The 25,704-nt window shown below is 51.2% G+C and overlaps 3 protein-coding genes across 11 annotated transcripts; 2 read left to right on the top strand and 1 right to left on the bottom strand.

Moving 5' to 3' along the window:
• The first annotated feature begins 25 nt into the window (after nt 1-25).
• Nucleotides 26-16,197, top strand: ACOT8 (acyl-CoA thioesterase 8). Of its 5 annotated transcripts, none has more exons than XM_074317848.1 (6): nt 26-236; nt 1,557-1,693; nt 6,384-6,609; nt 8,556-8,713; nt 9,215-9,409; nt 16,028-16,197. In XM_074317848.1, the coding sequence occupies exons 1-6, from the start codon at nt 118-120 to the stop codon at nt 16,180-16,182; spliced, it is 990 nt and encodes a 329-aa protein (XP_074173949.1). In that variant the 5' UTR covers nt 26-117; the 3' UTR covers nt 16,183-16,197. The 5 variants fall into 5 exon arrangements, with proteins under 5 accessions (XP_074173949.1, XP_074173951.1, XP_019605268.1 ...); XM_074317850.1 differs by lacking the exon at nt 16,028-16,197 and adding an exon at nt 10,126-10,927; XM_019749709.2 differs by lacking the exon at nt 16,028-16,197 and adding an exon at nt 10,864-11,108 and having other exon boundaries at nt 27-236.
• On the bottom strand, nt 10,934-22,876 carry SNX21 (sorting nexin family member 21). Of its 5 annotated transcripts, XM_074317846.1 has the most exons (5): nt 17,381-17,543; nt 16,883-17,150; nt 16,226-16,383; nt 11,541-12,203; nt 10,934-11,036 (listed from the first exon to the last, which is right to left on the bottom strand). In XM_074317846.1, exons 2-5 carry the CDS (start codon nt 17,142-17,144, stop codon nt 11,031-11,033), a joined length of 1,089 nt encoding a protein of 362 aa, XP_074173947.1. In that variant the 5' UTR covers nt 17,145-17,150; nt 17,381-17,543; the 3' UTR covers nt 10,934-11,030. The 5 variants fall into 5 exon arrangements, with proteins under 5 accessions (XP_074173947.1, XP_074173946.1, XP_019605264.1 ...); XM_074317845.1 differs by lacking the exons at nt 10,934-11,036; nt 17,381-17,543 and adding an exon at nt 22,775-22,876 and having other exon boundaries at nt 11,105-12,203; XM_019749705.2 differs by lacking the exon at nt 10,934-11,036 and having other exon boundaries at nt 11,105-12,203; nt 17,410-17,543.
• On the top strand, nt 21,033-23,893 carry TNNC2 (troponin C2, fast skeletal type). Its single transcript, XM_019749711.2, has 6 exons — nt 21,033-21,159; nt 22,614-22,665; nt 22,805-22,948; nt 23,050-23,164; nt 23,329-23,465; nt 23,719-23,893. Exons 1-6 carry the CDS (start codon nt 21,157-21,159, stop codon nt 23,748-23,750), a joined length of 483 nt encoding a protein of 160 aa, XP_019605270.1. The 5' UTR covers nt 21,033-21,156; the 3' UTR covers nt 23,751-23,893.
• The last annotated feature ends 1,811 nt before the right edge of the window (nt 23,894-25,704 follow it).

A 25,704-nucleotide genomic window follows, 5' to 3' on the forward strand; every position in this document is an offset into this window, starting at 1 on the left:
GGGCCTGAAAGGGACTTCCGATTACTACGGCAATCTGCCGGAAACTGTGCGTTCTATGCGGATTTTCCGCGAGTCGGGACCAGTGCAGTGTACGGGTCCGGAAGGCAGGTGATCCATATGACTTCTCCGCAGGCCCCGGAGGATGGGCAGGGCAGCGGCGATCCCCCCGGGGACCTCCGCAGCGTCCTGGTCACCAGCGTGCTCAACCTCGAGCCGCTGGACGAGGATCTTTTCAGGTAGCTGGCCGCATCTGGCCCGCATCCTTCATTGGGGCAGAGGTTCCTGATCTCGACTGCCGCCATCCTGTAGCCTCCTGTTCATAGCTTCCTGGACGAGGATGGGCTCTGCGCTTGATGCAGGTTCTGCCACGATTGGGAGAGAACTTGTCCCTGGCAGAGCTGTCCTCGCTGTCCCGGCTTTCTCTCTTCTTCACGCAGGGTCTGTGCAGCCCCAACCCTACGAGGTATTGGCAGTCTGGACAAATAAAGTGATGACCTGAGACATCCTTCTCAGCAACCTCCCTTGAGGAGTCATGTCTCTGGAACCTACCTAAAAAAGGGCAGTGGTTTGCCCAAGAGCACACAGCTGATCAGGTTTAAAACTTATCCTCAGCTCCGTGCATGTTCGCTATCTTTTCCTTTTACATACCCCATCCCCACCACCACTTTGTGGGGTCTGGTAGCTCCTTATTCGTTCTGAGGCCTGAGCCATTTTCCTTCCTGATAACACTTAAATTCTTGACTGCAGCTGGGGATTTAAGTTTTGAGCTTCAAGGCTCCTGTTGGCTTATTGGGAGCTATTTTGGGTGTTAATTTCTCTTTCCCCTACTTAATGAATTACAAATAACTTCCCGGAGGATTATTTGCAATGCATTATATAAAAATGGGAAACTTGGGTTGTGCTGGGACCTGGAAAGCTGGAGACCTAAATCCTTCAGCCTCCACACAGTTCACGCACTGGACAAGTTGCTGTTTTCACCTCTGGGGCCTCAGTTTTCTCATCTGCACACTGAAGGGGGTTAGTTAGATTTGAAGTTTGAGGGCCCTTCGAGCTCTAAATCCAGTTCTTGGAAGAATGGAGCTGTCGGAGTTGAGGGGAGTAAGTGCCAGGCCTTAATGCATTCCACCCCCAGCCCTTGGGGTTCGTGTTAGTCACTCAAGGCCTTGTTTTGCCTTACTCTGGAATGGGCAGTGGAAGAAACACTGGCCTTGGGGTTAGAAGACCCAGATACTGTTTAGGATTGGCAATGTTTAAGCTGTATGACCTTGCTCAAGTCACTCTCCCTCTCTGATCCCTCTTCTCTTAGTGTAAAACACAGGGGTTGGTTTGTTATCCTTAATCAAAATCCACAGAAGTATTGGGCAATCCTGAAGACCTTGAAGATGTATGCTGTATGCAGAGTGATGCAAGGATGTTTGTCTGAGGAAAGGGTCCAGATTCTCAAAAGGATTCCAAACCCCAATAAGGTTAATAGATCCTGCACTAGACGCTCACTGATGGCTGTAGGATTTGGTCCAGCTCCCCAAGTCTTTCCTGCTTTCTCCTTCTCCCCACAGAGGAAGGCATTACTGGGTACCCACAAACCAGCGGTTGTTTGGGGGTCAGATCGTGGGACAGGCCCTGGTGGCTGCAGCCAAGTCTGTGACTGAAGACGTTCATGTGCATTCCTTGCACTGCTATTTTGTACGGGCAGGTAAGCCACCTCCTCCGTGCTCCCAACCAGCCCTGGTGGCCCAGTAGCTCCTTCTTCCTGGCCTTGGGGGGCTGACTGAGCCGTGAACGGGTGAGAGGAGGATGGGGAAGTGGGCAGAGGGGAAGGGGGAGAGTTAGTTGGCCACAGAGCTTAGAGGGGAACAAGGCCTGGGTGGGGCCGAGGAGAGGTTTAGACCTTACACCTGCTTGTTATCTGGCCCCAAATGACACAAGACTTTGAGGCTTAACTGCTCCCTGTGGGTCCTTTGTTCTTCATTCTTTTCATACCTTCTGGTGCTAAGTGCTGTGCTGGATGCTCAGAGGGGTGCTGTAATCTCTTACTAGGAATTTGGAGATAGGCAGCTTGGGTAGGAGAAGAAAGCACCAGACAGGGAATTAAGAGGCCGTGGCTCTAGTTTCAGTACTAATTCGCCACGCGACCTTGAGGGAGGTTACTTACCCTTTTCTCTGAGGCTTGGTTCCTTCATGCCACCTAAAAAATGGAGGAGGGCAGGACTAAGCGTGTTTTATCGAGATGATCTCTATAGCTGCTTACAGCTCTGGGATCCAATTAAGGAGCAAGAGAGCAGTTTTTTAAAAATCCCATGCTCTCTTTTGAGAACCAAAAATCTAACTTGCTTTCCCTCCCTTCCCCTCACTCCTAAGGCAGATGTCCCCAATTTTAAGAGTCATTGTCTTCTGCATAGTCCCATCAGCTGAGAAGAATTTATGGACCTAAACAATAGGTGATTCATATTAAGAAAACAATAGTGGGGTTTCCCCCTTCATTTTACAAATACAAAATAGTTATAATAGTAAACATACACACCTTTTCATAGTATGTCCTCATGTCCCTCCCTGACAATCATTGCTATAAAGTATTTGAATACTTACTGTGGGCCCAGGCCCGGTCTTCCCTTATGCCAATTGGGAGCAAAAGTGCCATTTATTTCTTCAATTTGGTTGTAAACTCAAATTGCAAAAATGCTGGCCTTTTGATATTGTAATCCTAGTCTAGTGAGACAGTTTTGTTTTGAGGCAGTGGGGGCATTACCTGATCCCTCTGAATCAGTTTCTTCATCTAGTGTCTGAAAGAATTCTATGAGTCTTTGCAGATAAAGTATCTAGTGCAGGACCCGGTATGTTGAAAGTTTTACATAAATGATAACTATCATTATTTTTTGATAAGAAACTTATGGGAATAATTAAAATTTGCATGATATAGAACACACCCATCTTGTTTAGTCCTCAGAAGTAAACACATTCCTGCCATCCTTTTACCTATAAGGAAACTGGGACCGGGAGAAGTTATACTCATGTAACTGGCTCTCTCGAAGTGCTTAGGGAGGCAGAGCCAGGATTTGAACTTGGGGTTTGTGTGACTCCAAGCTCCACATTCTTCCCTCCTTTTGCGCTTTTCTCTTTCAGTCTTGGGAGATCATTCCAAACCAAGGGAGAGCTGCCAGGGTGCCCATCCCAGGGTCTGGGGGAAGGATCCTCTTCCTTGGAAATTCTCAATCCAGGGGCAGCATGAAATGAGCTATGACCATGCTACTGTTTCAAAATAATCAATCAGTTATGTCCCTACCTGCTTCTTGAAAGGCCTCAAGACAGCTTAAAATAATTGGCAGCTGTTATAGGACTATCACAATAAAAGTCAAGGGACAGGAGTCTAATAGTAACGGGATTTGGGGAAACGATTGTGTCAAAAAACTAGGCTAAGGCATATTGTTGCAGTTTTATACAAAAGTTAGTTCTGAGCTTCCTGGCAGCAAGGCAAAAAGGGAAGCTCTTTTACCAGTGTTAACCTAAAACTAAAAAAGCCTTTCAAAGTGAGAGGCAACAAGTGTTTATTTGAGATCAGAAGAAAAGCTATGCCAGTTGCACTGATTCACGCAGAAGCCCCAATAGTGTTGCCATTAGAAGACAGAGGCAATGGGTATTTATGAGAAAGGGAAGGGGAACAATCACATCAATAGAATGAAGGCATTTCTTTTGGTGCAGGTAATATAACAGTGATGTTAATTCTAAACAGTGTTTTAAATTTGCAGTCCAGTAGTCATAACAACTGCATTCTTGTTATCTCTGCAGACAGTTTTTTTTGGGGCACAGTGTTGCTTTAGGCCAAAGGTTATTCTGCCCCGTTTGAACATTTCAGAGGTTTGAGGCATAAAAGTGCAAGTCACTTTCTCTGGTATAGCAGCCCTGACTCACTATAAAAGTGTCCCCGTTTATTTATTTAATTTTGACACCAGTTTGTAATGTGGTCCTCTACCGGGTACGTCACTTATTATAACCAATGATGGTGTCCCAGTGATTTTTATTTTTAAGGAGGGCGCAGGTCACAGTAGCCCATGCGGGGATTGAACCAGCAACCTTGGTGTTATCAGCTGAGCTTACTGGCCACCCTTCCAATGATATTTTTAATTAAAAGATACTGGGGAGGGAGGTGTTGGTCCTTGGCCACTTATCAGATCAATTCTTTTTCTAAAAGCCCAGGTTAGAGTGTTAGTCAGTTTGGTTTTTGTTTTTGTTTTAAAAGTGTTTCTCTAGAGAAGTAGCAGGATGTAATACAGGAGTCATTTGACTCAGTATAGGTTTAGTGCTCGGAAAATCTAGAGCAGGAGTCTGCAAACATTCTGTAAAGGGCAAGATAGTAAATAGTTTAGGTTTTCTAGGCAAAAGCAACAGTAGACATATGTAAACAAACGGGCTTGGCTGTATTCCAAAAAGTGTTCTCTGTGGCCTCAGTTTCCTCACCTATACAATGGGAATAAGACACACTCTACATAGTCATTGTGAGAGCAACATGAGAGAAGATACCTTGGTAACTAACACTACCTGGCACCGAGTACCCACTCCACAGCTGTTACCTCCCTTCCTTCAATATACGACTCCAGAGCCTACCTGCCGTGTTCCACTAATAATTTCCAAGAATGGGCCTGAAACATTCACACGGAGGGAATCACTCGTAACTGAATGTACTGCATTTTAGCTGCAGACCAAGGATTGGATGAAAACTTTTTTTTTCTTTTTAAATTTATTGGCTTCCTTTCTAGCCCCTGAAATCAGACTGCACACATAGCTATCTTCAGTTTCTGGACTCTTAGAAAGTCTTTGTCAAAGGCCTTGGACCTTGAGGAGTCCCCATTCTCATAAAAGTCCCCTTTGGCAATGCCTGATATCAGACTGCTGGCAAACCAGCCAGGCTTCAAGGCTTCCCAGTGATGTTTATTGCTATTGAATGCACCCCCTGAATACCTGTTTAGCTCCCCATTTGGATTGGGGTGGAGGAAGCAACACTTGTGTAGACCTGCTTCTTTCATCTGAAAGTTGAAAATCATCCCCAAGATGTCTTATTGCCTAGGTCTCAGGATTTTCCAAGGTCAGCCTGACTCAGAGAGATAGTGAAGGACTTCAGGGACACGAGGGAGACTCTCTGTCCCTAAAAATCCTCCCTGACCTGCTGGTCGAGGGCTGCTCGTCCTCTACCTGGGGCCAATGCCTCCCATCCTGCATTAGGAGCATGGACACCCAAAGGAGAAGGGCCAAGGGACCGCCACTTGTATCAAGGATGAAGTGACTGACAACAGGCTTTTCCTGAGAGAAAAAAGATTCAAACAGACAATGGCCAGACCATATATAAAAACAGAACTCTGATCCACAATTGGTAGCAACCAGCACAGGAAGCCAGCCTACTGTCTACGTGTCAGGCTTTAGGAAGTCAGACCACCATTTCTAGCAAGCCAGTCCAGGAAGGCAAACCACAGCCCCTAAAACAATCAGCCCCAAACAGCCAGGACTTGGTTAATAACTGACAGCTTCCCTAATTTTTGCTCATACTGCCGAGGACCAACGGCAGAAAGCCAAACATGCACCTCTAACCAATTACACAGGATGCCCCACTTCTAGTTAGACTGCCCACAGCTTGCCCGTGCCAACAGTCTCCAATCAGGGGATGCTGGAAACCTCTTTTTTCACGCTAAAGTGTTCCCACTCCCCTGCCTGCCTTTGAGTCTCTACCGAACGTAAGTAATGGTGGCTGACTCCCTTGATATACTAAACTGAATAAGTAGCCTTTGCTTGTTCTAAAAAAAAAAAAAGAAAGAAAGAAAAGAAAGAAAGAAAAAAGAACAAAACAAAGAAAACAGGTAGCAGGCCAGATCTGCTGACTGGATCTAGAAAAATTGTACTAGACTCATGACAAGATCCCAGGTACAGGTGGAACAAGAAAAAAGCTGAGAATGTTTATTTTATCTGACAAACACGTATGGAGCTGAATAGCATTCTAACTACTTTACAACTATGAACTAATTCTCATTCAAATCCTGAGAGGTAGGGACATTATAATGATCCCCATTTTAGAGGTGGATAAACTGCTCAGAGAAGTTAAGTGACTTTCCCAAGGTCCCACAGCTGGTGAGTGGCAGAGCTGGATCTGAATGCAGGGAATCTGGCGATGTCCCTTTTGTCCTGTGCTGTTGACAGAGAGGAGTTCCACCTGCACTGGGGACATCCCTATGACAGGGTCTGGTGTTCTCTCTGTATCCCCAATACCTGGCCTCCGTCAGTAGCTACCAAGCAGAAAAGAAATGGAGACTGAGTAGCACAGGTGCCTGTCCAGCCATTGTAATGATGACAGGGCCCGTGGGGCTCACTCAGGCTCACTGTGTCCCTTGTGCCCTCTGCAGGGGACCCAAAGGTGCCAGTTTTGTACCAGGTGGAGCGGACGCGAACAGGGACGAGTTTCTCGGTGCGCTCCGTGAAGGCCGTGCAACATGGCAAGCCCATCTTCATCTGCCAGGCCTCCTTCCAGCAGGCCCAGCCCAGCCCTGTGCAGCACCAGTGCTTCATGCCCACTGTGCCCCCACCGGAAGAGCTGCTCGACCACGAGGCCCTCATTGCTCAATATTTAAGGTGAGAGACCTGGAGGCTCCAGGATAACGTGCAGGCTGTAGTTGCCACCTGTTAGTGGGTCATAGAATCCTTTTGGGCGTCTTGACTGGCATTTTAAAAATATAGACGAGAAAAGAAGATATTAGAGTGTATTGTATACAGGAAGGGTAAGAATCCTTTTGTTGAAAGTTTAGTTTCAGTTGTGTGTGTGTGGTTGTGTGTATGTGCAATGGTACTGGGTCGTGACGTAACATGCAGGGCTTACGATTCAGCCAGTTCAGGCACAGTATAGCTTTACTGGTGGTTAAAATATTGAGATTTCTATACCTACTTGGTAAATACTCACGTCCCCAGTCTGTGAGTGACGCCGTCCTCCTCTGAGGTCACATGATCCGGCAGCCTAGAAGGTAATGCTGGCGGGGTGAGGGTTCCTGCTGCAGTGATCTAGGGCCCTGCTACCTTTGCCTTAGTGCATGTGAAATATTTTGTATGTCACCTGGCAAAACATATTGCATACTTGGATCACAGATGGTAATGTTGGGAAACTGGTAGGGCAAGGGACAGCTCTGGGTCATGACACAGGACAGACACATGGATTCTGGCCAGGGCTGTGCTCCATTATTGCCCATTTGCCGTGTGACTTTGCCCGACTCCCCAGCCGCTCGGAGCCCTGCTTCTTCACTTAAAAACTGGGAATGGTCATTTCTGCCCAGCCTACTTCACAGCTATATCACAGGGAGAGCGCCTGTCTTATGCTGCATGCGGGGGAGGCAGTAGGGTGTGATGGGATAGATGTGGGTTTGAACCTGGGAAAGGCCTGGGTTCAAATCTTGACTCTGTCTCTGCTAGCTGTGTGACTTTGGGCAAGTTGCTTTCCCACTCTGAGCCTATGCCCTTCTTTATAAAATGGTGCTAATCAATTCCTACCTCATGAGGCTGCGGTGAGGAGTAAATGAGATAAGAGATAATAAGGCACTTAGTGAGTGCTCAGTAAATTGTAGTAATACCACCACTGACAGACAGGAATAAGCAGAGGCTGGTATGCAGTCAGAGCACAGAAATGTTTGCTGAAATGAAAGGACATTGTTCTTAAAGGTCCCCAAATCTAGAGCTGTGCTGTCCACCAAGAAAGCCACTAGCCACATATGACTATATTAAATTAACACCTGATGGAATGAATAGTTCTGTTTCTCAGTCCCACCAGCCACGTTTCAAGCATTCACTCAATAGCCACCTGTGGCTCATGGCGGCCATGGTGGACAGTGCAGACAGACCATTCCATCGTCACAGAAGTTTCCACGGACAGTGCTCAATAGGGTAGGGATGAAAGTAGAAATACTGGTGCAGAGCTCCAGGGGTGGCCACGGGGCTTCCCTGGAAATGGGCTCCTCCCCCTGGGGATACAGTGTTCCTACTTGCTTAGGGTTAGATAACTCAGTCCCAGTTGGGCAGCCTGTTTTCTGAGTGTTGGGAATAGTGAAGTAGTTAAGCGGTTAACCATGGAGCCAGACTGCCTGGGTCGGAACCCTGCCGTCTCCACTTCCTGAGCTAGCGGCTTGGACTCTCTGCTTATTTCATGTGATCACTGTCCCAATGTCACAGGGTTGTTGTGAAGAATGAGTTAATGCGGGTGAAATACTTAGAACAGTGCACACTAGAGGTACGCATCATGCCTGTGATGCGTTGGCTGTATATACCTTACCTTCTCTTCTCCACATGTTTATTTACTATGAGGTAGGTTACTGTCACTATCCACATTTTACAGACGGGAAAATAGGCTCAGAGAGACTACTGACCTGCCCAAGGACACATGGCTCGTAAGAGACAAAGAAAAGATTCAAACACTAGACACTCCTGCCTGCCAGCTTTGGGGCTAAGTCAGGAGTCCCTATGGAGGAATGAGGGGGGTCAGGAGAGGCAGCTCCCCTTTCCGAGTCTTCCCCAGCCCCTCGCCCCTTTACTTTCAGGGACCCTAACCTTCACGAGAAGTACCGAGTGGGGCTGAACCGAATTGCTGCCCAGGAGGTGCCCATTGAGATCAAAATGGTAAACCCACCCATCCTGCACAAGCTGCAGAACAGGGAGCCCAATCAGATGTTCTGGGTGCGAGCCCGGGGCCATATTGGTAAGAAGACCCCCTGGACTGGAAGAAAACACTCCCCAGGGGTCTAGGCCTGCATCACCTTATTTGCCCTGTGTATCCCTGGGCATGTTACGTCCCCTCTCGGGGCCCGTTTCCTTATCTGCGTGAGGGGGAAGTTGGCTCAGTTTCTCACCAGGATCATCAGGCCTTTGCATGGGGCGAATGGGGAGGGGACTGGAATCCTATGGGCCTCTTCTGGGGAAGGCAGGCACCTTGCTGAGGTTCTTCCCCAGGTCCACTGCTAACCACAGGTGCCTGTGTGGGAGACTTCACGAGTGAAGCCTGCATTTCGGTCCTCATTCCTGCCCTCCCTCCACCCCCACCTTCCTGTCCCCCGTCACACATACACCTTGGGCCAGGTGCCCTCATGCAGGGAACAGTCTGCATGTCGTGCACAGTAGTCCCTTTGTCCCCCACCTCCCTGCAGGTCCTGAGCTGTAAAGCCCAGGATCCCAGGGCTGATGGGGCTGGGACCTGTTACAGGGGAGGGCGACATCAAGATGCACTGCTGCGTGGCCGCCTATATCTCGGACTATGCCTTCCTGGGCACAGCACTGCTGCCCCACCACTATCAGCATCAGGTGCGCTTCATGGCCTCCTTGGACCACTCCATGTGGTTCCACGCCCCCTTCCGAGCTGACCACTGGATGCTCTATGAGTGCAAGAGCCCCTGGGCCGGTGAGTGTGGGGCCCCGTGGGACACGGGTACTGACCTTGGGCTGGCAGGGAGCCTGCTCTGTGGGTGATGCTGTCCCCCACCCACATCCTGTGGGGCGCACTGCACATGTCACTTCTCCTGCCCTCCTAGGCTTTGGCAGCCTGGTCTTCAAATGACAGGGGGAGGCTGGAGGGCGAGCCACCTCCTCAGCTCTTAATTTCTGTAACATGCTGGGAATATGATTTACTTTGTCTCAGAGATACAGTTCTAGTCCCAGAACCACTTCAGATTCTCAGTATGATCTTGGGTAAGTCCTGTCTCCTCTTTGAGCCTGTTTCCCCATCTAAACAAACAGGGTTGCATTAGAGCGGTAGCATCCAAACCCCGTGGTCCATCAGACCACCACTGGGGGAGCTTTTTCAAAACAGATTCTGATTCCCAGATTCTGACTCAGCAGGTCTTGGAAGAGGTCCAGGAAACTGTCTTTTTAATAAGCTCCCTAAGCGATGCTGCTGGTTAACCTGGTTGGGGCTCAGCGTAGTCAACAGTTTCTAAGGGCCCGACTACTTGGACACTCATCAGAGACATAAGGAAACCCAGACCCACTCATCAGTGTCTAGTCTCAGAGCCCTGAGTTCCTTTCCAAGGAAGTACATTTCAAATGAAAAAAAACACACACAAAAAAATCCTTGCTTTGTAAAACAGCGACAAAACTTAAGAGACTCTTTATATTCAGGGAAGGGAGACTCTCAAGTACAAATCAGGGAAGGGAGACTCTCGAGTACAAAGAGCGTCACAGTTGAGGATCGACAGCCTTCAAGTTAGGACACTTGGGTTTGGCCTGATTCTTAAGGCCAAGCTCCTGAGCCTCTGTGAACTTCAGAGTCCTCATCTGGAAAAGGGGACAACAAGCTTCACTTGGCTGTGTGAGGACTAAGTAAGTGCTGCTGAAGGGAAACCAGCAGGCCCCTTCACAAATATCAAACACAGGCCCAAGGGCAGCAAGGGGAGGGGTGGCCAGACCTCGTGGCCCCAGGTCCCCTTCCCCAGCCCCTTTGTCCCCTTGGGGGTGGGGGTGGAGGTGTTTTTTCATGGAACACCAGCCTGCAGGGACTGGTTTGATTTAGTATAAAGAGAACTGATGGGTTTCCTCACACAAGTGGCCGGAGGTGGGGCAGTTCTGCTTAGCCAAGCTACTGATCAAGGTTGTTCTCAGAACCTCTGAGCTTTTTGAGGAAGCCAGAGGATATGTGAAAGTGCTTTTAAACAGTCAAGTGGGGAGCCCGTGGGAGGAGTTACTCCCCAACGACTGACCATACAAGGCTCATACAGAGGCACTTGGAGATTGGGGGTGACCACAACACTCAGTGTGCCCTGGACGTGGCCGCCCAACCTGGATTGCACCCTTTTCAAAGCACATCTGGCTGTGCCAAAGGAGAGAGAAGGCCGTTCTTACCCTTTTCCTTACCCATAGGTGGCTCCCGGGCGCTGGTACATGGGCAGCTGTGGCGTCGGGACGGGGTGCTGGCTGTGTCCTGTTCCCAGGAGGGCGTGATCCGAGTGAAGCCCTGGGTCTCAGAGAGCAAGCTGTAGCCAGAGGTGCCAGCTTGGCCTGGGGCTTCATGGATCTCCCTTTTCCCTCTACTCCTGAGGCAGGAGTTACAGTGAGGGCTGGGCCTTCTGTCCCTCATACCCAATAAAGAGACTGATACCACTGGAGCTGCTGGCCTTTAATTCTCCTGGGCCAGAAATGCAGCCCTCCCTCCAGTCATCAACTCCAGAGGCAGAGCCCCTGGCCCTTCGGCCAGGCTGCCTCGCTGGCTTGGAGGCCCAAGGGAAAGGGAACACTGACCCCGACCTGGAGCAGAGCCCCCAGCTGTTCATAAGCTGAAGAGGCTGTATCAGACTCCCTCCCTGCACCGCCCCAGGCATCCCCAGCCAAGGCTGGTCCTGAGCCTGGCTCAACAGGAGAACCATGTTTCCTGGGTCTGCTACAAATTCTTTGGAGAACTTCTAGGGATTCCCAGCACCCCCTACAGCTTCCCAGCTGTTGTGCGGGGCCTCATCAGCCCCCAAACCCACCCCCTGGCCATCCTGGGGCAGCGCATCTCCCCACGGTGGCCTTAAGTCTAGGCAAGGTTAGTCTAGTACCTCCTTGATGAGCAATTCTTTGAGACTGGGGGGTGGTGTGGGGGTCACACCTGCCTCCTGCAGGGCCTGGAGTCGGGCCTCTGACTCGCGTTTGTCCAGGCCTAGGCGCCAGGAGAGCCGGACGTGGGCCTCCAGAAAGGGTGCCAACAAGGGGTGAGGGCTCTTGTCCCCCAGCAGCTGTAGGGCCCTCTCACAGCATGCCCGGGCCTCCCCAGGGTCCTCCAGCTCCTGGTGGCATACAGCCAGCCCAGCCAGAGTCAGCAGAGGGCGATCTGGGCCCGAAGGGGTTCCCAGCTGGGCCTGCAGCTGCCAGGCATTGGCCCAAAGCACCAGAGCCTCACGATAGAGGCCAGTGCAGGTGAGGCTCTGTGCCCGCCGCAGCTCGGGCAGCACGAAGAAGTCCTGCAGGTCTGGGGCATGGCGCAGCTCTGGGACTGCCTGCAGGTGGCTCAAAAACTGCTCAAAGGCCCGGCTGCGGCGGGCAATGGTCTCTGCTGTGAAATTCCGGCGCAGCCGCTTACGGGGGAAGGAGATGGCAGCCATGGGGCCCCGGAACTGCCGCTGCAGGTTTCGGTGCAACCGCTCAAAGTCCGAGTAGCGGCGAGAGATCTGGGCCGGCTGGCGATCTGGTGGCCCGGGACCCATCACGGCGAGGGTGTAGAGCTGCAGGGAGGGTGGGGGTCAGGGCAGGTGCCAGTTGTCTGTGGGCCCCTTCTCTCCCCACACCCACACTTCCAGCTCTGTTTCCCCACCTCTTCCCTTCACCCCTGAGACGGCCCAGGAGGGTGGGAGCTGCTGGAGCAGCAGCTAAGGAGCCCAGTCCCATCTTACCTGAGGCTTGTCTGAAATGACCCGGGCCCAAGGTAGCACGGGGAAAGAAAGACAGAGATAATCTTCAGTGCCTGGAGCTGCTGCCCTTTCGCCCCTTCCAGAAAGTACTCCCTTCCCACTGGGCAGTGAGCTCTCTAGTCCCTCTGGAAAACCAGGTGTCAGCTGAAACCCATGCCAATCTCCTGGGCCTCTGAGCCACACTCGAGAAGCTCTGCTCTAGTCTAGACACAGCCCCCATATCCCCAGCCAGGTTGTTCCAATCCAGACCTGGAGGACAGGTCTTCAGACACCCCAGGAGCTATCAGTGTGAAAAGTACACTGAACTCTGACTCAAGTTTTAACCCCAGGTCAGCTACTCGCACTCTGTGACCTTAGGCCAGGCAGTCCCGCTCTCGGGTCTGCTTCCTTCTCTAGTGAATTAAGTGTTGGCCCAATTTAGTGTTGACTTGGGTGTAGAACCTATACAAATGTTGGTCCTGAGATTTTTAGGTGGTATGTGCTTGAGTAAATGACACAATCAGAGGCAGGAGGTCATTCTCCCTTGATTGTCTTTGAGTCTTCCTGACGGCAAATTGAGAAGCTCTCAGTTTGGTTTCAAAAAAAGCACTTCAACACTTTAGCTCCATTTTTAGAAAAGAGCCAAAAAACGATCTCTGGTCAGGGCCCTGAAGCAACAGCATCCAGGCAGGGTTTAATGACACTGTTTCATTTCACTGCTTTTTCATTTCATTGCTCTTTACGGCAAATGAGGCTTTCCACAGACCCTAGTGCTATAAAGTGATCTTTTAAGCTTAAGCCCAAAACAAAACAAAACAAAAACGGTTTATTAAAGGAAAATGTTAAGCAAAGAATGGTACAAATAGCATTTAGATGGGACAAGAATCGTGAAGGTGGCATTGGAATGACCAATGCTTGGGAAACACTAAACAAGATGACCGTGAACCTTCCCCCAGGTATGAGAACCCAAATATGGATTCATCTACGAGGTGTGATAAAAAAATACAGTGAATGTTTAAATGGGAAAAAAATTTATTACAGTTAAAGACACATTGTCATTAATCCCCCTCAAAATACTCCCCCTTGTTTCAAACACATCCCATTGTTCTTGCCATTTTCTGAAGCAGTTCTGGAAGTCTTTCATGACTGTCTTTAGTTGTGTTGTCGTAGCTACTTCGATGTCCTAAATCAATTCAAAACATTTACCTTTCATGGTCATTTTGATTTTGGGGAACAGCCAGAAGTCGCACGGTGCCAGATCCCCTGAATAAGGTGGATGAGGACACACTGTAATATTTTTATTTGGCAGACACTGCCATACCAGAAGTAATGTGTGACACCGAGCCTTTCTGTTGTGATCACAAAATACAGTGAATGCTCTTGCCGAGTGTCATCCAACGGAAAGGCTGGGATCTTCAATACGGGAAGTGGCACGTCAAACCTTACTAACAGTGTGTGACAAGTTTCAACTTGTTTAGTGCAGTCAATCGGGTGTGAGCTACGGGGTTGAGAGAAGGTGTGTTTTCAAGTGTGCCTTAAATCATCCTCCATCATGACAACGCTCCATGTCACACATCACTTCTGGTACGGCAATTTCTGTCAAATAAAAACATTACGGTGTGTCCTCATCCACCTTATTCACTGGACCTGGCACCGTGTGACTTCTGGCCCTTTCCTAATGTCAAAATGATTCAAGATATCGAGGTAGCCATGACAGCACAACCAAAGACACTCACGAAAGAGGACTTCCAGAACTGCTTCAGAAAGTAGCAAGAACGATAGCATATGTGCGTTTGAAGCAAGGGGGAGTTTTTTGAGGGGGATTAATGGCAATGTGTCTTTTACTATAATACTTTTAATTTAAACATTCACCGTATTGTTTGATCACACCTTGTATAAGAATGCTGAGCCAGCAGGTTTAAAAGGGGGTTTAGGCAAGTGTTAGATGTTAAAGGCACACTAATTTCAAACCCAGATTTTTCAATCTAATTTGTTCTGTGAAACTACCAGTATTATAACTACGCCTGGTCAATTAGGTTTGCCTACTCTATCCTCCTCTCAAACATTCACAGTGTACTGTGATATTAATATTAAGGATTAAAAAGTTAAACAGTAAAGAAACTCACTTTACTGTTGTTCAACTCTGCATTCCCAAAACATATTAACTGTAAAATCTTTTTTGTTTTTAAAGGAGTAGTTACTAACATTCCAGGAAACCAATTTTCTGTAGAACACACTTCAAGGAATGGTCTATAATGACCCCCTTATGTTCATCTGGATTTTATTTTTATTTTTAATTCTTTGGCCCCAAACCATTTTATATCCATTATCTCATCTGATCCTTGTAATGTCCTGCCAAGATAGATAGTAATGATAGTAGCTCCATTAACTGAGCACCTACACTGTGCCAAGCACTTTACATCTATTTCATTTAATCATCACAACAGCACTGCAAGGAAAGTGTCCTTACTCTGACAGCTCAAAAAGAGGGCAAAGGTTTCAGACTTCTAAGTGACTCAGCTGGAAAATGGCCCAGCTGGGATTCCAACCCAGGCCAACGTAGTTCCAAAGCCTGTGTTCTTCACCCCCAGAAGTTCAGTAGGGAAAAAGGAGGTGATTCGTTTCCCTAGGCGCCGTCCAGATAATACTTGGCCATCCTGCTCTACCTTGTGATTCTTTTCCCAGCGTCACCCCCATACTTCCTTGTTTCCCAGCTGCTCCTTGATAACTGATCCTTGGTGTCCGCTTCCTGTGCACGACGCCTGGCCAGGACTTTCGCCACTTAAAACTCGATTATCAGTCAATCCCTGCTCAAATTGAAGCAGTCACCCCATGGGTGTAGCCCTTGTTTACTAACAGCAGCAGAGATGGGTGGAGAGGCCCAGATGTGGGACAGGGCTCCAGGCCCCCTTCCTGCTGAGTCAGAAACGGAGGAGGGTAGTGAAGAGGAGGGAAGTGAGAGGCAGGGAGCTGCCGCTGCCAGGACTAGCCAAGTCAGGCTGTGTTTCAGGCCTGGCCAGGAGCAGGACCTGGCAGACCTCATTTTCCATGTCAGTTTCTCCTTTCCACAGCTACAAAAACGAACGCCCAGGCCCTCCCCCACATTGCTCTTCACTCTAAGTCCCTAAATGGAGCCCTTGGGATAAGATTATTCTGTATAGGGTGGGTGCTCGAGAATTGATTGACCTGGGTTGTAAGGAGGCCACAACAGCCAGGCATTTTCAATGCAGAGCTAAGTGTTAATAATAGAGCTATTTTTTATCTTACACATTTTCTCAAGGACTTCATAATGCCAGGCCCAATGCTAAGGGCATTTCTGTGCACTGTCTCATTTAATTCCTGTGACAATCCTCAGCATTATCCCCATTGCTCGGATGAGGAAACGGGGTCATCAAGGCTACACAACTCACCCAAGATCAAACAACTGGTAATAAGTGGGATTTGAATCAAGTTCTGCATCCAAAACCCACTTTTTTAAAACCACTAACCAATACAACTTGAGTCTCAAATCTGATCCAGATAATATTCTTCCCAGTGTATCTTGCATTTGCTATAATTTGCAAACCCCTGGGAGGCAAGGCAAGTTGGGGCACACACACCAGTTTTCTTATTCTCAAAACCAGGAAAGGAAGCAGGTCCATAATCCTTTTTTTACTCAGTTTCAGAGAAGCTGTCATTGCCTGAAGACTTGTTCAAATTACATCCCCTTTCTGGCCTCAGTTTCTCCATCTGTAAAATGGGGGCAGCCATTTATATCCACATAGCCACATTCCCCCCAAGGAAGTTGAAGTCTTCCCTACTTTCTCTTAGCTAGACTTGTAGACTCACAGCTCAGGAGTTCCCGGACACTCACTCACCACGTACTTGGAGGGGGGATCCTTGACCACATTGGCGCTGGTCACTTCGAAGAGCAGCCGCTGGGGTACCAGGGTGTTCCGGGACTTCTTCCAGAAATCCTGCAATTGCCGTGCCAGGTGCTGACTACCCCGCTGCCCATCAGGTGGGGGGTTCTGTTCTGCATGAGTACAGACCAGTCACATCAATGGGCCCGGAGCCAGGATCACATAAACCACGTTCTATGACCCTAGTCATCCTCCCAACAGGTGACATAACTTTATCCCCATTTGTCATAAACGGAAACTGAGGGCCAGAGAGGGGCTGAATGCCAAACATCGTGCCTGGCAGATGAGTGCACAGTAGGCACTAACTCAATATCTGCACCCCCAAGACATCCCTAGCACATTACCACGTTGTATCCCTGACTCTTGTACAGCTAATGTCTGCAACAACTCTGAGAAGGGAGTGATTTCCCCCATTTGACACTAGGGAGACCTTGATTCAAAAAGGTGTTGTGACTCAAGGTCACACAGCCAAGAGGTGGCTGGGACACTTCAAAGTGTCAGAATTTCGGAGTTTGGGCAGGATCAACTCAGAGCCCTGTGACTATCTCGGGAACGTGAGTGAGGTGGCCTAATCGAGCCCCCAAGGTTTCCGCCTTCGTCCTCCGCACTCGCCTGTGTCTTCTCCCGACGCCTCGTCCCCACGGGGCAGTGGGTCTGGGCCGTCGTCTTCGTCGTCCTCGTCGTCCTCGTCGTCCGCATCCTCGGCGCTGGTGAAGCTAAGGGTGCCGCTGAGACGGGAGGACAGGCCCTCGGCGTCGTCGTCCTCCAGCTCCGAGCTCTCCGGGAACTGCTCGACCTCGGGGCCGGCCGCCGCCTCCCCGGGGCCCTCGCCGGCCAGAGCGTGCCGCAGCCGGTGCAGGAGCCGCGAAGCCATGGCACCCTAGGGGGAGTGGGTGACTATGGGTCCTGGGCCCTGGCGGAAGACCCGGGCCCCGATCGGGACGGAGGAGGGGAGGGGTCCAGGTTGGGGGAGGGAGGGGCGCCACGGAGGCCCCGCCCCTGCCCGTTGGGGTCCTGAGAGTCCCGGGACTCATCTCGCATCCCCCTCCCCTCACCCGCACAGCTTGGGGCCGCGCACTTCCCGGGAGGGGCCGGGACTCTACTACCCACGTCTCTTTCGCCCCCTGTAGCGTCTAGACCTCCTGCGTCCAGCGGTGCACTCGGGGACGCGTCGCTGCCTAGGGGTCCCGGTGCAGCCCCCGGCCGTTTACAGAGGCCGGGCCGGCTCTACCCGGCCCAGCAGCTCCGGGCGCCGCTCCTGCCGCTTCCTGCCGCCGCCCCGCCCCCAGCCCCGCCCGCTACCCGGAGACGCCCGGGAATCCCGGGCCCTTTGCTCTAGGAGAGACTTGGGAATCCTGGGTAGGCCTGGGCGAGAGGCCTCCTGCGGGATTGTCTCCAATCCGGCGGGGCTCACACCCTCCTTGAGTCCTCTCACCCATCCCGGAGACTCAGGCTGGACCCAATATAGCTCCTAGTTTCCACCCAGCACTCTAACTCTCCAAAGTCATTACGTGACAGTGGGAAACCCATCTTTCCGGTGAGAAAACTAAGGCCAAGAGAAGACCCGTGATCTGGGTTGGAATCTGACCTCGCTGAGCCTAGGTTTTCTCATGTATAAAAGTACAATTAATACTAGTACTAATTTTGCAGCTTTTGTAAGGACCGTAGTCCAGTGCCTGGCACAGAGCTGGGGTTTACAGAATGATCAGTTACATGATTATTGTTTCTGCTGTGTTTACAAGCTCTTACAATTCCACTTGAGCCTCACATAAAGCAAGTAGGCAAAAGGGTAAGAAACCCAGAGAGACTGAGTTACTTGCCCAAAGTCACACAGCTTGCCAAGAGGTTTCTGAGTATGGGGCCTGATAGCCCAGGTTCCTGAGTTCTTTTCCTGTTCTTTTCCCAAGCAGCAGGCCCACTCATTTTCAGCAACTCCTATGGAGGGCTGTGTTTTATGTTTTATCGGGATGGTAGCAGCAGGTCAAGAAGAATTTATTGTCGCTACCTGTGTGGGAAGGCCCAGATATTGGTCCCTAACAGGGCAGATATTGCTAGTTATGCAATCGAACAAATAAAATCTCTCTGACAGTAGCTCCCGCCCATTTGGAATGGCATAGGAGAGAGGGGTTGGGGAAAACAGCTTTGAATGGAAAACACATTCCCTGCCCTCCCACGTGCAGAGGGGGCGGGGCTCTCATTTCTTGAGGTTCCATTGAGTTTCCGTGTACATCCTGTCCTAGGCACTTTACATGGGGTCACGTCTCATCCTCACAACATCCTAGGGAAGGGGTTGTTATTGGACAATAACGGTCCATTTTCAAGATGAAGAAACTGAGGCAAATTGATTTTCCCAAAATCCACAGCTAGGAAATAGGAGAGCTTGGAATGAAGGCCAAGTCTGTGTAATTTCAAACTTCTAACTACTCTTCCTTCAGCTTACCAGCTCGGTGTTGGGGCAAAAAAGACACATCATTCATTCATTCACTCAACACTCACTCATTCACCAAACGTTGGCTGAATATTGAGTTGTACTTTGGCATATGCCTCACAATCTGGGTACAAAGCAGGTATTCATAAAACCATGGGTTGTCAGAGCAGGAGGGTCACTCAGAAATGTGGCCTAGCACTTCCGTTTTCCAGATGGGTAGTCTGAAGCTCAGGGAGGGGAACGGGCTTACCCTGGGACATACAAACAGGGCCAGAACAAGGAGATCTCCTGATGTCTTGTATTGCACTACTCTTAGACTCTGTATGGAGAGATGGTCATCAAATTCCTGCTTGCATGCATTCAGTAACAAGAAGCTTTTCACCTCCTGAGGCTGCCTGTTCCTGTTGTTCTTCAACTGTGACTTCCTCCTTGTATTGAACCAGTTGCCATTCAGTTCAGTTATTCTTACAAAGCACACAATATTTATTGGACACTTGCTAAGTGCCAAGGGCTGGGTACTGGGGAATGCAGTGGTGAATAGGAAACTGTCTCTTGTCTGTGGAACTCAGAACAGGTTGTGATCATGTGGCATGCGCAGTGTTATGACTGAGGAAACTACTGGAGACCACCTTAGACTCTCTTGGCCTGGGTGTAGAGGAAGAGGGATCCTGGATGAAGTAATGCTAAAGCTGAGAAAGACAGAGAAGTAAGCAGATGAAGAGAGGGAAGATGGGAAGTTCCTGGCAGAAAAAAACAGCATGTGTGAAGGCCTGGAGGCTATAAACGGTGGTGTTTTGAATTGTATTTTCATCAGACCAAAGCAAAGCAGCATGCAAGGTGGGGAGGGAAGGGAAGTGAGATTGGAGGGGTCAGTGGGACCTTGCTTGGCCACACTGAATATAGACATTATCTATGCCCCTGAACAAATTAAAGAACAAATCAATGAACAAATGATTGCTGAGAGTTCCACACTCTGTTCCAAAGGGATCAAGTGGTTCCAACGTTTGTGTCCAAATTGGAATCCCTTGAGTGTCATCGCCCCTTGGCCCTCTGTCTGGCTTGGAGGGGCCTTATTTAGCCTGGCCTGGCTCCTCTGAGCTTTCCTTTGGGAATGTCTATATATAGGGGAAGAGGGCAGCCCAGTTGCCACTGTCCATCTGCCTACCTTGGTGTCCAGCCCGCTTTCACTGGCCCCAGACTCTGTGCTCAGTTGTCTCAGAGCTCTTTCTGTTGCTTTAACCATTGTCATGAGTGTTGCCTACCTCCTGACGCCCAGGCTGGACCCTGTGGATTCTCAGGCTAGGCCCCCTTCAGACTTGACATGATCTGCCCACCCCTTTACTCTCCAGATGAACAGCTGAGCACCCGCAGGTTTCTTCACCAAGCTCCAGCAAGGGGTCCGCTGCCCCTTTACCTTCTTAGACAAACTTCCTCTGGTCCTCTCCTCCCCCAAAAAGTAAATCTCTAAATCCTTTCCCTGGAGAAGGTAAACTTGAGAGAAGAATCTGCTTTCAATGTTGATTTCTCCTCCAAGGGCACATCCTGTTTCCTGGACCCTGCCACACAATTCTCCTTCTGGATGGGTCCCCCAAGAAGTGTCTGTCTCAAGTTCCCCTCAGTCAGGATTAATACGAATCGCCAATCTGACTATAGACCTTTATGATTTGCAAAGCTCCCCAATAAAAAGGGCATAACAATAGTTGGCACCTCACAGGATGAGTACTGGACGAGATCTGAGATCGTGTGGTTAAAATGCTTAGTACAGTGTGTGCATGTTGTAGAGGTTCAATAACTGTGGCTGTCACTTTCCCTTCCTCAGGTCCTGTTCAAAGACAGGACATTCTACTTGCCAAGCATCAACAGTATGTAGCTGGCACAAGCTAGGTGACTTGTACTTGGGTTCCTGTGTACCGCAGTCTCTCTGTGAGGGAGGTTATGACTATTCCCATCTCACAGACAAGGGAACAGAAGCTCAGAGCAGCATTGCCACCTGTCTAAGGTTACACAGCTTGCCGAGGCAGGACTTAGATTTTGGGTTTTGGACTTCAAGGTTTGTGCTCTCCCCACTCCACCATGTAGCCTCACTTTTCTCTATTCTGATTGTCCTCACCCATCGTGGAGCAAGTGTGCTTCTTGGAGGGGGCTCCCAAAGGCAGTGGAGCAGGGCGGGTTCTCCTCATAAGAATCTAGGACGTCAAGGCCTGCCACCTGCTCTGAGGCTTCAATTTCTCTGCAAGGGCCCTTGGCTAAATTAGGCAATGGGCTAGGACTCCGGGAGGAGGGGGGACTCACTGACCCCAGGATCTGATTGGCCAGGGCATCCAGTCCTGGGGAGCAGGGAGGTGGGAGGATAAGGTGCCCCTACAAATCCCAGGGCCTGGAGCCGGCCAGGGCATCTTTGGGTGGTGGAGTGCAGAGGAGGTAACCGGCAGCAGAGGAGTCCCTGTGACTAGGAACCATGGTAAGGACAAGAAGGGACTTCATCCCTTCGCTTACTGGAGGACTCCTGGGCTCTTTAAAGCCAAATCTGGGTGCTCTGTGGGGCAGTAACTTGTATGTTTAAAGATGGAATGTGAAGGTTCCTGCAACCCAGGTGTCTAGGAGGAAGCCTGGGAGGAAAGCCTTGGACTTCTCTTGGAAGGCAGGGCGGGGATGTCCCAGGCATTGGCCCTCAAGGCGTGCCGATTTCCTGCAGACCTTCTGGGACTTCCAGCAATGTTGGTCATTGACCTGTGACCGGGGTGTCTTAGCTTGTGTCTACCTTAGCTTGGTAGAGATGGGGACCCTGAGGGCCAGAGTGAGTCACACCAGCGAACCAGTGGCAGGGATAAGCTGGAGAAGCCTGGCCAAACCCTCCTGCCAGTGGGAGAAGAAAGGCTCCTTTGGAAGGTGGGAGGCCTCCAGGGCCTCAAGCTCCAAGGGTGATGAGAAGGGGCAGAAGATGACAGGCCAGAGTTAGAGAGACCCCAGCCTCCCACAGAGGGGGTCTGCTTTGGAGCTATCATCTTCCTCTGAGATCCCCCTCCCCACTGAACTTCAAGGAGTAACTAGACCCTGGAGGCCAGCTGCTGTTGCCCTCACCAGACTAAAATTAGCTTGTCCTCCTGGCACAGGCAAGGCGGAGGGGGACAAGGAGGAGGGCCAGCCACCAGCCAGATGAACTCCTTGGGTGCCTCAGCCCTTCCTCACCGCCAGCCACAGTCCAAAGCCCCCCATCCAGATGGCTTGGCTTAGATGTGACCAGAAACCCCCACAGGAATCTTATTTTCACCCCTGGAAGGCCCCCATCATGTTCTGCCTGGCATGAGTGGCATTTACTCTAATGACTGAGTCATAAGAAGGAAGCTTAAAATCTCCACCTCTGCAAGTTCCCAGAGGGGAAGGATGAGGTGTCTGATTCTGCTTGGTGCTCCTAGTGCTTGGGTTATGGCCTGACACTTAGTGGGTGCTCAGTAACATGGTGTTGTGTGATTTATTTGAGAACAAACATTTATTGAGCACCTATTAAAGTACTAGATACCATTAGGAGCTAGGAAAAATGGGGAAATCACGCTGGACTGGTGCTGGCGCTTTACAAAGTCCTTTCACAGCCCTAATTTCATTTCATCCCTGAAAAGCTGCTCAGAAGAGGTGAGGGTATGAGGGGACATCAAGTGACCCCCAAGGTTACTGGGGGATTCCTGACTTGACTTCTGATTGACAAGCGTGAAGGCCTTGGACATAATGTTTCCTCTCTAGTTATCCAAAACTGGAGTCCGGGGCTGTGGGGGCAGGCAGAAGGGATGGCTAGTTTGGAGTTGTTCTTCCTGACGACCAAGGGGTGCTTATAGAGCTGGGGGTTGAGGACCCAGGGGTTAAGGCAAGAATTCGCCCCAGGGCTGCCCCTTCTGTCATCTGACTCTGTGTCTCCTGCAGACAGACCAACAGGCCGAGGCCCGGTCCTACCTCAGCGAGGAGATGATTGCTGGTGAGTGGAGTGGCAGGGTAACTGTTGGGTTGATGTCTGCTGGGGGGATGTTTGGTATCTGGGCAGGGTGGGAAGGTAGATGTGAGGCTGACAGTCCAGCCAGGCTTACCTCAGCCCTCTGCCTTCCTTCACTTCGCAGAGTTCAAGGCCGCCTTTGACATGTTTGACGCTGATGGTGGCGGGGACATCAGCGTCAAGGAGTTGGGCACGGTGATGAGAATGCTGGGCCAGACACCCACCAAAGAGGAGCTGGACGCCATCATTGAGGAGGTGGATGAGGACGGTGAGCGGGTGGCCTTCCCAGGCAGGGTGCGAGGGGGAATCGGGAGAGGGGGGCAACCAGGTGTCCGGGACTCAGGGTCACTCACCACCTGCTCCCTTCAGGCAGCGGCACCATCGACTTCGAGGAGTTCTTGGTCATGATGGTGCGCCAGATGAAAGAGGACGCGAAAGGGAAGAGCGAGGAGGAGCTGGCCGAGTGTTTCCGCGTCTTCGACAGGTGCATTGGGGGCCTGGGAGCCGAGGCAGGCGCTGAGCAGTGGGAGACCGGTCCGCAGGGCACGGAGGTTCTCGGAGTGGGGGTGCTGGGGGTGGGGTGTGGAGTGTGGCCGGGGCAGCGAGCCCCTGCCTGCCCTGAGTCCCGCCCTGTCCCTCCGCCCAAAGGAACGCAGATGGCTACATCGATGCGGAGGAGCTGGCCGAGATCTTCAGGTCCTCTGGGGAGCACGTGACAGATGAGGAGATCGAATCCCTGATGAAAGACGGGGATAAGAACAACGATGGCCGCATTGACTTCGACGGTGAGGGCCACAGGCCTGGGGAGCCGGGACAGAGCCGCGTGGAGAGCATCCGGGGCGGGACACCCACGCGGGCCGCTAGCCTCACGGGCGGGGCGGGGCTGGCCTGACCGAGTTCCTCCCGCGGGCCCGGTTTCGGCGTGGCGGGCGCCCTGGCCAGGCCTCACTCGCCGCCCCCTGACACCGCGCCCCCCGCGCAGGGTTCTGCGTCCCGAGGGGACCCCTGACCGCCCGTCCCTCTCTCTCCTTCCCGCAGAGTTCCTGAAGATGATGGAGGGCGTGCAGTAAGAAGTCGGCCCTCGCCTCCACCGAAACCGCGCCACCCTCGGGTGACGGGGCTTCTCCCCGCTCCGTGCCATTCCCCGCCCGGGAGGGAGGCGCGGCCCCTTTCGGGATCCCTTTCTAGAAGGAATAAAAGCAATCGTTGCAAAGCGTTTGGTCTGAGTGAGGGAAGGATCGAGGAGCGGGTGTCAGGGGCTGCTTGGCTGGGCAGGGCGCCACCCCGGCTGGCGCCACCCGAGCGCCTTCCGGCTCCTAGAAGAGGCGAGTCCGGCAGCGGGATGTGGAAAGGCCCCCGGTCGCAGGAGCCCGAGGCGGTGGCGGTCGAGTGCAGGGCGGCGCTCGACGAGCTCGGCAGGCTCGCGGCGGGCTACCAGCAGCTGGCGCTGGGCGTGGGCAGCTTCGCGGACCCGCTGCGGTGGCGCCTCGCCCTGCAGGAAGGAGGGAGGTCGCAGGGGTTTCGATCTGAGTCAGGGCGAGCCGGCGGCCCTTGGAGGATGCCCCGGACTGGGGTAGGGGTAGGTCGCAGCAGGACGCTGGACCCGGGGGGATGCCGGGGTGAGGCTGCTTTCTTTCCCCACTGTCCCTCCTTTATGGAGCCTTTGGGTCTTGGGCGCAGCTACCGGGATGGGGATGGGGGAGTGGGTGTCCACACTACATCCCAGGCAGTATTATTCCCGCTCGACCCTTTCCACTTCGTCTGTTTTCTGAGCGCTTATAGGTGCTTCGTACTGGTGATGGGAGGGGAGGGTGGGGACACCCAGGAAGGAAGGAGGTTCTGACATCACCTCCACCCTGGAGTTTTGCCTCTGCCTGGTCTCTGCCTTTAGCTCTCCCTACAGTGGGTTCAACGGAAGGCCATCAGCGTGATCTAGCTAAAGTGAAATCTGACCTGGCCACTCCCGTTGCAAGTCCTTCAAGGCTCTCCACTGCTTCTAGAATCAAATCCAAGTTTCTTCTCCTCCCTCCCTGCCTCTCTTCCAACAATCACCCCTCCCCTCTCTGGTTCCAGCCACACTAGGCAATTTATTATTCCTACCCTGGACAGTGCACATTTAAGCCTTTGGGTCTTTGCACACGTGGTTCTCCCTCCTAGGAACCCTTCTTTCTCTAATGAGCCTGGCAAATTCTTCAACCCAGCTCAGACACCCTCTTCTCCTCCCTTGATCCCTGCCCTCACTGGCTGTAGCCTGGCTTCCACAATCCTTTGTGTACAACCCAGTTATAACAGGCGCCAGGTCTAACCTAACTGAGTGCAGGGGTAGTTCATTTTAGCTTTAGTCAGGCTACCTGAGTTTGAATCCTCACTGCTGGTGACAAATTAAACCACTCTGTGCCTCAGTTTCCTAATCTGTAAAATGGGGATAGTGGTGGCCCTTATCTCACAGGGTTGTGAGAACGAGTTCATGTGTGCAAAGAGCTTAGGACAGAGGCTGGCACATAGTTTCAGCGTTTAATAAATGCTGTAATTAATATCATTATCACCATCATTCCTGAAACATTGAACTCCACTGTTATTCATTGCTACAGCCCTCCCTCCCTCTCCAACTCCATGTTCTCGCCTCCCATTCATGTTTCCCAGTTTGTATTTTCCAGCTGCAATCAGTTCGGAGGTTTAGTAATCATCACGATTGAGTACCTACTGTGTGCTGTGCCCTGTGCCTTGCAGGCATTTGTCTCATTCCTCCACACAGTCCCAGAGACACATGATCTAATGAGCTCCATTTTACAGGTGAGGAAACTAAGGCCTTTGAGGTGAAGTATACAAGCACACAGCTCATAGCCTAGATGATATCGCCCTGTGGTGGAAACAGAAGCAAGGCTCTTAAGTCTGATACTATCTACCTGTTGACAGTTCTTCCTGGATGTCCTGAGTACTTCAGACTGGCCCTGCCCTAAATTGAGAAGTTCCCCTACTCATCCATCTGCATTCGCTGTCTCAGGGATGGGGCCCAAGTCAGGA

Source organism: Rhinolophus sinicus, linkage group LG13 (genome assembly GCF_036562045.2).
Source record: "Rhinolophus sinicus isolate RSC01 linkage group LG13, ASM3656204v1, whole genome shotgun sequence".
NCBI classification, from domain to species: Eukaryota; Metazoa; Chordata; class Mammalia; order Chiroptera; family Rhinolophidae; genus Rhinolophus; species Rhinolophus sinicus.